This window comes from Scyliorhinus torazame, chromosome 5 (assembly GCF_047496885.1).
Source record: "Scyliorhinus torazame isolate Kashiwa2021f chromosome 5, sScyTor2.1, whole genome shotgun sequence".
NCBI lineage: Eukaryota > Metazoa > Chordata > Chondrichthyes > Carcharhiniformes > Scyliorhinidae > Scyliorhinus > Scyliorhinus torazame.
In genome coordinates this window covers 167,599,627-167,610,153 of record NC_092711.1, presented here as the reverse complement: position 1 = coordinate 167,610,153, position 10,527 = coordinate 167,599,627, and the positions used below count along the sequence as shown (strand labels likewise).

Below are 10,527 nucleotides of genomic sequence, written 5' to 3'. Positions count from 1 at the left end.
ACTCTATAGGTTAGTGGTGACCATGGGCGGCCCCGGACTCCATTTTCTTTTTCTCCTTAGTTTTTTGTTGCCACCGTGGGAGGGTTTGTTTTATTGGATGCATATATTGACAGGTGGGCCGTTGGGTGGGGTGGTGGGAGGATGAAATCGTTGTTGATAAGGGGATTGATTTTGTATGTTACGTTTACTGTTTGTGGGTGGGGTGTAAATTTTGAAGGAAAATGTGAAAATGGAGAATAAAAACATTAAAAAAAAACCTTCTGTGCTTCCAGGGTCTGTATCCGTCTATTCCCAACCGATTCATGTTTTCGTCAAGATGCCTCTTAAACGTCACTATCGTACCTGCTTCCACCACCTCCTCCGGCAGCGAGTTCCAGGCACTCACCACCCTCTGTGTAAAAAAACTTCCCTCGCACATCCCCTCTAAACTTTGCCCCTCGCACCTTAAACCTTTGTCACCTGTGATGCACAATCAATTACACTCGAGACAAGGAGAGTCATACTAATCGACTTTAATCAGCTAGAACTGTACCTAGCAGCTTCGATACAGAAAGTGAAGGCTGCTGGGATGGCATTGGTTCTTATACCCCGCCTCTCAGAGCGGAGCTACGTACGTTAGCCAATGGTAGACTCCTAGGTCTAGCCAATGGTGATTCACCTCTCAGGTACTGCCATACCTGGTATTACCACAACCTGGTAATTGACTTTTCCAACCTGGGAAAAAGCTTCTGACTATCCACTTTTTTAATCAGGTCGTCCCTCAACTCAGTTACTCTCGTGAATACAATCCGAGTTTATCCAACCTCTCCAGGCCAGGAAACATCCTGGTAAACCTCCTCTGTACTCTCTCCAAAGCCTCCACATCCTTTTGTTAATGTGGTGACCAGAATTGTCAGCAATATTCCACGTGTGGCCTAACTAAGGTTCTGTACAGCTGCAGCATGACTTGCCAATTTTTATACTCAATGCCCCGACCAATGAAGACAAGCATGCCGTCTGCCTTCTTAGCTCCTTATCCACCTGCGTTGCCACTTTCAGTGATACGTTTATTGTAATTTCCCAGTCTACCAGACAACTTGACCCTCATACCATGACAGTTTCCTTCTGCGAGAAACACCCAGATAAATTAGACAAAAGAACCCTGTAACCACCACAGCCCATCTTCATGGCAACGTGGCTGCTTTGGGGACTAAATATCTTCCAACGTGCAAACACCTTTTCATTCTGTGCTCCTCGTCAAACTTGGAACCAGGTAATCGCAACGAGGCTCAAAAATGGTCAGCCCACCGGAGGCAGAGGTGTTAGACCGGCCAGTCCAGCAGAAAGAAACCCTCCAATCATCACCATTCACCAGATGTCAGAATGAACAAAATGCAGTCCTGCATGTCAGTGAGAGAAGAAACAATAACAATGGAGCCAACATCTGTAATTTATTGTGAACTATCACAACAGGTGTGATGAATCACAAACCCCCTCCCCACATTGAGAGCAGATGAATGGTCTCTCCCCAGAATTAACTCGCTAGTGTCTCCGTTGTTGGGACGGATCATTGAATGTCTCCCCTGCTCCGAGCAGGTGAATGGCCTCTTCCAGGTGTGAACTCGCTAGTGTTCCTGCAGGGTGTCTGGATATCTGAATCCCTTCTCTCACTCAGAGCAAGTTAACGCCTTCTCCCCAGTGTGAACTCGCTGGTGTCTCTGCAGGTGGGCTAACCGAGTGAATCCCTTCCCACACTGAGAGCAGGTGAACGGCCTCTCCCCAGTGTGAACTCGCTGGTGTGTCAGCAGGCTCGATGAAGTAGTGAATCCCTTCTCACACTGAGAGCAGGTGAACGGCCTCTCCCCAGTGTGAATTCGCTGATGTATCAGCAGGCACGATGAAGTAGTGAATCCCTTCTCACACTGAGAGCAGGTGAACGGCCTCACCCCAGTGTGAACTCGCTGGTGTCTTCGCAGGCTGGATAACTGAGTGAATCCCTTCTCACACTGAGAGCAGGTGAATGGCTTCTCCCCAGTGTGAACTCGCTGGTGTGTCAGCAGGCTGGATGATTGAGTGAATCCCTTCTCACACTGAGAGCAGGTGAACAGCCGCTCCCCAGTGTGAATTCGCTGGTGTTTCTGCAGGTCGGATGATTGAGTGAATCCCTTCTCACACTGAGAGCAGGTGAACGGCTTCTCCCCAGTGTGGACTCGCTGATGTATCCGCAGGTTGGATGAATCACCGAATCCCTTCCCACACACAGAGCAGGTGAACGGCCTCTCCCCTGTGTGGACTCGCTGGTGTGACTGCAGGTGAACTAACTGAGTGAATGCCTTCTCACATTGAGAGCAGATGAATGGCCTCTCCCCAGTGTGAACTCGCTGATGTATCCGCAGGTTGGATGAATCACCGAATCCCTTCCCACACACAGAGCAATTGAACGGTGTCTCCCCAGTGTGAACTCGCTGGTGTGACTGCAGGGCGGATAACTGAATGAATCCCTTCTCACACACAGAGCAGGTGAACGGCCTCTCCCCAGTGTGAATGTGCCGATGAGCTTCCAGTGCAGATGGAGCTCTGAATCCCTTCCCACAGTCCCCACATATCCACTGTTTCTCCAGGGTGGGGGTGCCCTCGTGTCTCTCCAGGTTTGTCGATCAGTTGAAGCCTCGTCCACACACAGAACACATGTACGGTCTTTCCCCCATGTGAATGGTGTGATTTTAAAAAAATCTGTGCAACTGGTTCAAACTCTTTCCACAGTCCGTGCTCTGGAACACTCTCACTCGGGTGTGTGTGTCTCGGTGCTTTTCCAGTCAGAATGATGTTTTGTAGCCGACAGAAAAGAAAAACATTTCTCCTTCTAGATTCAAAGTCCGGTGATATTCAGTTACAAGGAATTCAGAGACTCAGTCAGATTGAGACGTGATGTTTGAGATTTCTGTCTGTAATTCCTCCTCTTCTAATATCCTGTAAAAACAATTTACAAAAGTTACTTTTCTTCTCCTCATTTTGGAGAAGGTTTCCTGAGGGTAACGACAGTCTGGCCGTGGGGTTAATCCTCCGGATCCTCAGTCTTATTGAGGAATGTCCCCTTGGATCTATTGTGCTCGTGATTCCTTTGTATTTTTGTTATTGTGGGAGGGTTTATGTGTTGTTTACTTTATCCTACTCTGGTACAGACGGGGCTTTTATCTGTGAAAGGAGCAGTTTGGGGAGACTTTGGTAAAGAGAGTTGGAGGAGGGGGTAATGGCGCACGCCCGATTGTGGTGTGAAAATCTGTTCCTGTTCTCTCTGTCGCCTAACTAATGGCGGCAGTTAATCTGCAAATTTTCTCAGGGAATGTACGGGGCATCCATCACCCTATCAGAAGGAAAAAGATCCTCTCCTTTCTTAAGGAGAAAGTCGACATAGCTTTATTACAGGAAACGCATCTGGATTATGAGGAACACTTTAAATTGAAGCGGGATTGGTTGGGGCAGTTTTTTTTCCAATCGAGTAGCAGGGTTGTGGCAATGCTTATTATACACGATCCAAGCAGTCAGGGTAACTGCAGATTACAATGTGCATGTCAATTTCCTTGGTGCCGGTCCCCCCATCACCCGTCCCTTCCCACCGCCCCCGACACTCGTCGTTTCTGGGTCCTTTCCTGGGCCCTTCACTGTACAATGGGAGTTATCTGTTATTTACAAGTGGACGGTGCCCTACCTTCCCCCCCATTGATGGGCCTCCCCCCTTCCACCCCGCGCACTCCCTGTCCTGTTTTAAACCTTCCCTTGGGGGTTCCTCTTCTTGTGTTTTTGTTCTCGGCTCTCTGTGTCAGTTGGATTCTGGCCTCTCCCTCCTTTTCCCAGTAGCCTCACCCTACCCTCCCCACATCCCTTTTCCTGCCTACTCTCTGCGATCCCGTTGGCCCACCTCCCTCCCCAGTTTTCCATTGATCGCTGGCTTCAAACAGATCCTGGAACAAGTTGGTGAATGGCCTCCACACTTTGTGGGAACCATCCTCTGACCCTTGGACGGTGAACTTGTTCTTCTCCAGGTGGAGAAATTCCGATAGGTCTGCCAGCCAGTCTGCAGCTGATCGCCAGCCAAGCAGGATTCTCCAGCGGCCGATGAGAGAACCAAAGGCAAGGGCGTCCACCCTCTAACCCATGAATAGTTCTGGCTGGTCCGATACCCGAAGACTGCCATTTGTGGGCACGACTCCACCCTCATAACCATGGACATTGCCTCTAAATAGGCTGTCCAGAATTCGACATGTCTGGGGCATACCCAGAACACGTGGGCATGGTTTGCCGGGCCCCGCTGGCACCATTCACATTTGTCCTCCATTTCCGGGAAGAACCTGCTCATTCGGGTTCTTGTCAGGTGCGCTCTGTGCACAACATTCAGCTGCATGAAGCTTAGCCTTGCGTAGGAGAAGGTGGAGTTGGTCCCGTTCAGTGCTTCGCTCCAGAGTCCCCACCCTATTTCCGTCCCTCGCTCTTCCTCCCATTTTTCCTGGGTTTCGTTAAGTAAGGAGCGTATCCTTATTAAGAGTTGTCCGTACAGGTCCACAGTTTCCCTTCCCCAGACTGTCTGCGTCCAGTAACTCCTCTTGCATTGTGCTTCTCAGGGTTCCTGGGTATGCTGGTGTCTCCTTGCGGAGAAATATTTTGACCTGGAGCTCATCCCTGTTTGGTAGGTCCAGTCTCTCCGTCAGCTCCTTTAAGGTCACTAGTCTATTTCCCGTGTAAAAGTCCCTAACCATCAGTGTTCCCCCGTCCTGTCTCCACCTCTTGAAGGTGGTGTTGAGAATGGCTGGTGCAAAATAGGAGGAATTAGAGACGAAAGGGGAGACACGGTGCGAAGGGCAGGAAAGATAAATGAGGTGTTCAAGACCTTCTATGAGGAACTGTATAGGTCTCAACCCCCAGAGGGGGAGGAGGGGATGCGGCAGTTCCTGGACCAATTGAGGTTCCCGAAAGTGGAGGAGCGGGGGGTGGTAGGCCTGGGGGCACCGATTGGGGTGGACGAGGTTATTAAGGGACTGGGAAGCATGCAAGCAGGGAAGGCCCCGGGGCCGGACGGGTTCCCGGTGGAATACTACAGAAAATATGTGGACTTGTTGGCCCCGTTGATGGTGAGGACGTTCAATGAGGCCAGGAAAGGGGGGACTCTACCCCCGACGATGTCGGAGGCGACGATATCGTTAATTTTGAAGAGGGATAAAGATCCGTTGCAGTGCGGGTCCTATAGACCCATTTCATTGTTGAACGTGGACGCCAAATTGTTGGCAAAGGTACTGGCATCGAGGATAGAGGACTGTGTCCCGGGGGTGGTGCACGAAGACCAGACAGGGTTCGTAAAAGGGAGACAACTGAATGTTAACGTGCGACGACTATTAGGGGTGATAATGATGCCCCCAGTGGAGGGGGAGGCAGAGATAGTGGCGGCAATGGACGCAGAGAAGGCATTTGATAGGGTGGAGTGGGAGTATTTATGGGAAGTGTTAAGGAGGTTTGGGTTTGGGAACGGGTTTATTAGCTGGGTTAGACTTCTTTATGGGGCTCCAACGGCAAGCGTAGTTACAGGTCGACATAGATCGGAGTATTTCCGACTATATAGGGGAACAAGACAGGGATGCCCGCTGTCTCCATTGTTGTTCGCGTTGGCAATTGAACCTCTGGCCATGGCGTTGAGAGACTCCAGGAAATGGAGAGGGGTGATTAGAGGGGGAGAAGAACACCGAGTCTCGTTATATGCGGATGACCTATTGTTATACGTGTCGGACCCAGCGGGGGGAATGATAGAGGTTATGCGAATTTTGAGGGGGTTCGGGGATTTCTCGGGGTATAGGCTAAACATGGGGAAGAGTGAATTATTTGTGATACATCCAGGGGACCAGAGTAGAGAGATAGAAGGCTTGCCTCTAAGGAAAGTGGAAAGAAACTTCCGATACCTGGGGATTCAGATCGCTAGGAGCTGGGGAACCTTGCACAGACTTAATCTGACACGGTTGGTAGAACAAATGGAGGAGGACTTCAAGAGGTGGGACATGCAGCCTCTATCGCTGGCGGGCAGGGTGCAAGCAATTAAGATGATGGTCCTCCCGAGGTTCTTATTTGTATTTCAATGTCTCCCTATCCTAATCACTAAGACCTTTTTTAATAAAATAGACAGGAGCATCACGAGCTTCGTGTGGGCAGGGAAAGTTCCGAGAGTAAGGAGGGGGTTCCTTCAGCGTAGTAGGGACAGAGGAGGATTGGCACTACCGAACTTGGGCGATTACTATTGGGCCGCCAATGTGGCAATGATACGTAAATGGATGATGGAGGGTGAGGGAGCGGCGTGGGAAAGACTGGAGAGAAAGTCCTGTAAAGGGACGAGTTTAGAGGCGCTGGTGACGGCGCCGCTACCGATCTCACCTAAAAAGTTTACCACGAACCCGGTGGTGGCGGCAACATTAAATATCTGGGGACAGTGGAGGCGACAGAGAGGGGTGCGGGGAGCCCTGGTGGGGTCCCCAATCAGGAACAACCATAGGTTCGCCCCAGGAAGAATGGATGGAGGATTTCAGAGCTGGTTCCAGTTGGGAATTAGGAGGGTGGGAGATTTATTTATAGATGGGACTTTTGCGAGCTTGGGAGCATTGGAGGAAAAGTATAAGTTGCCCCGGGGAAATTTCTTGAGATATATGCAGGTGAGGGCATTTACTAGACAACAGGTGAGGGAATTTCCATTGCTCCCGACACAGGGGATACAGGACAGGGTGCTTTCAGGGGTGTGGGTCGGAGAGGGCAAGGTGTCAGAGATTTACCGAGAGATGAGGGAAGAGGGGGAGGAGTCGGTGGGCGAACTAAAAGGAAAGTGGGAAGAAGAACTAGGGGAGGAGATAGAGGAGGGTATGTGGGCTGATGCCCCAAGCAGGGTAAATTCCTCTTCCTCATGCGCCAGGCTTAGCCTGATTCAATTTAAGGTGCTACATAGAGCACACATAACGGGAGCAAGATTGAGCAGGTTCTTTGGAGTGGAGGACAAATGTGGGAGGTGTGGCGGGAGCCCGGCAAACCACGCACATATGTTTTGGGCATGCCCGGCACTGGAAGGGTATTGGAAGGGAGTGACGGGAGTGATTTCGCGGGTGGTGAAGGCCCGGGTCAAACCAGGCTGGGGGTTAGCTCTATTTGGAGTTGCGGAAGAGCCGGGAGTGCAGGAGGCGAAAGAGGCCGACGTTGTGGCCTTTGCGTCCCTAGTAGCCCGGCGCAGGATCCTACTCATGTGGAAGGAGGCGAAACCCCCCGGACTGGAGGCCTGGGTAAATGATATGGCGGGGTTCATTAAACTGGAGCAGATAAAGTTTGCCCTGAGAGGATCGGCTCAAGGGTTCACCAGGCGGTGGCAGCCATTTCTCGACTACCTAGGGGAACGTTAGAGGGAAGACAGATGACCAGCAGCAGCAACCCAGGGGGAGGGGGGGGGGGGGGGGGGAGGGGGGGTTTAGTTTAGGTCAAAGATAAAGGGGTTTTGTTACTTGTGTATTGTTTAAAATTTCTGTATTGTTATTGTTGCGTTTGCTTTGTAAGAGGGGAAAAATTGTTGTTTGGGGAAAAAAATTTCAATAAAACATTTATAAAAAAAAAAAAAGAGAATGGCTGGTGCAAACCTATGGTTGCTGCAGATGGGGGCCATGAAGGACACATCGGTCAGACTGAAATGCTGCCACATCTGGTTCCAGGTTCTCAGGGTAGCTACCACCACTGGACTGGTGCTGGCGGGGATGGGAGTGTTGCTGTGGCGAGGGCCAGGAGGGTCATTCCTGTACACGAGGACTCGTCCATCATCAACCATTCCATGTCTGGGTCCTTTACCCATCTCCTCACTCTATCGGCCGTGGCTGCCCAGTGATAGTATTGCCAGTTCGGGAGGGCCAGGCCTCCCATGTTTCTTCTCCATTGTAGTACTGTTTTAGGGATTTTTGAATTCTTGCCCCTCCGCACAAACGATGTTAGGTTAGGTGGGTTGACCATGATCAATGCACCGGATTATGGGAATAGGATGGGGAGTCTGCCTCTGTGAGTGCTTTTTCTGAGGGTCAGTGTAGACTTGAAGAAGCAAATGGCCTCCTTCTGCACTATCTATGTCATCTATGTTATTTTAATTCGACTATGCTGTTAGTGTGTTTTGTAATATTTTGGGGTATGCGCCCTGCATTGTTATTCTTCTGTTTTTATATAATTTTACCCTCTTTCCCCACTCACTATGTTAACCTGTTAACTGATCTGGCATTTCATCTAGAGGCTCTGGTCGCTCAAATATCCTGCTCTGAATTAATTCTGCAATGTGTTGCTTGTATTTATGCGGCAGTATCAGTTGTTCTACACTGTACCCATTTTCCATCAATATTTCTGTTATTCTGTTGCATTCATTATTTAAAAAATGGTTTAAAAAAAAATAACAAAAGAAATATTAAAAATCTGTCCAACTCATCCTTGATATCATTCAGTGACCCACAGACTGCACTGATCCCTGTGGAAGAGAATTCCATAGACTAATAGCCTTTTGAGGGAAGAGATGACTGGAAATATATAAATAGCGACAGTACAATATTACACAACCAGAAATAATAGTAAATGTACTTTATTACAGACCATAAATAATATATCGAATTTAAAAATACTAGACATATCCCTAGCCAATATTAATTTACTGTCCCATTAAATGTCAGCCATCTCCTGGAGAAACCAGCCCTTTAATTGTGATAAAAGAAAATTACTGCGGATGCTGGAATCTGAAACGAAAGAGAAAATGCTGGAAAATCTCAGCAGGTCTGGCAGCATCTGCAGGGAGAGAAAAGAGGTAATGTTTCGAGTCTGATGACTCTTTGTCAAAGGTTTGTCAAAGAGTCATCGGACTCTAAACGTCAGCTTTTTTCTCTCCCTACAGATGCTGCCAGACCTGCTGAGATTTTCCAGCATTTTCTTTTCCTTTAATTGTGAACATCAGGAAAGAGACCATCCCTTTATTTATGAATTATTTTTTTTTAATTCATTTTATTCAAACTTGTATCAACGTTACAGCAAATAAACACCCCGGGAAACATTCTTCCCAACAATCAACTATACAGTTTGTACAGATTTTTCTCCTTTTTCACCCCCCCCCCCCCCCCCCCCTTCTTCCCCTGCAACGAATAGCTCCTCAAACATGGTCACAAACATCCCCCACCTTTTCTCAAACTCCCCTGCTGCACCCTTAACTCAGACTTTCTCTTCTCTAACCGCAGGAAGTCGTGCAGGTCACCCAACCGCGCTGCTACCCCGGTGGCGAGAGACCATCCTTTTAGCCAGACAAATAAATGTGTCAAGCTGAGGGAGCAAAGGATGTCAATGTCTTTAAGGGAGGGAGAGAGAGACCTGGGCCAAGCTTTGCAGAGTCTGCACCCTCCCTGGATTCACTTCCTTTTTCCTTCAGTTGCTGCAAGTGACCAATTGAAGGTGAGAATGAGAAAAGAAATGGAAAGGGGGAGAAAAGAAAGTGTTTTACTCACAGATGTTGAAGACAGGAGTTTTTTTCCTTCACTTCAGCTGTGACATCACAATAGGGCCCTGCCTGAATCAGCCAATAGGAATTACTCTATTCCGCGCTGTCGTCACCGGGTTCCAGTGCGCAGGCCCGGCGCTTCCCGCCCCCACCCGTTGTTTCGCCCGCCCCCTGAACAGGGGAGAAAAAAAAACCGACAACAGAACCGCCTCGAGACAAGGTTTCCAGGCAACCGGCTGATGGCCAGAGCGATAAACCGCTCAGTGATCTCTCCCTGCCCACGACTGCGCATGTGCAAAGGGTAGCCCGCCTCCTGACCTTTTACCTGAGGTACTGACCAATGGCAAGAGTGGGAGGACCAGAAGGACTCTGGTCCTCCAGCTAATCAGCTCGGGCTTTGTGTGACTGCTCGACTGAACTTCACAAGGACGCAAACTTCCTCCCGTCTCTAAATTTGTGAATAAAACATTTTCTTTTCTCCCCCTTTCCATTTCTTTTCTCATTCGGACCTTCAATTGGTCACTTGCAGCAACTGAAGGGAAAGGAAGTGAATCCAGGGAGGGTGCAGACTCTGCAAAGCTTGGCCCTGGTCTCTCTCTCTCTCTCTCTCAAAGACATTGACATCCTTTGCTCCCTCAGCTTGACACATTTATTTGTCGAGATCTTCTCAGAAGCCCAAATACGACATTCATGAACCCTGCCGCTGCCCAGCTTGTAATATAATTAGGAGCCAATTTAGCTCAGCTGGTTAGTGATGCAGAGCGAGGTCAGACTGGTCCTCCCTCATGATTGTTGGAAGGAGGGCAGCATGGTAGTGCAGTGGTTAGCACTGCTGCCTCATGGCGCCGAGGTCCCAGGTTTGATCCCGGCTCTGGGTCACTGTCCGTGTGGAGTTTGCACATTCTCCCCGTGTTTGTGTGGGTTTCACCCCCACAACCCAAAGATGTGCAGGGTAGGTGGATTGGCCAAGCTAAATTGTCCCTAAATTGGAAAAAATGAATTGTGTACTCTAAATTTAAAGGAGA

The 10,527-nt window shown here is 49.3% G+C and overlaps 1 protein-coding gene across 1 annotated transcript; it reads right to left on the bottom strand.

Annotated features, from left to right (window-relative positions):
• Positions 1-495: 495 nt before the first annotated feature.
• Positions 496-2,636, bottom strand: LOC140418028 (uncharacterized; the record flags this gene model as incomplete). The annotated part of the gene is made up of 1 exon (XM_072501458.1): positions 496-2,636. A coding segment is annotated over one exon (990 nt), but the record flags the coding sequence as incomplete, so codon positions are not given.
• Positions 2,637-10,527: the final 7,891 nt, after the last annotated feature.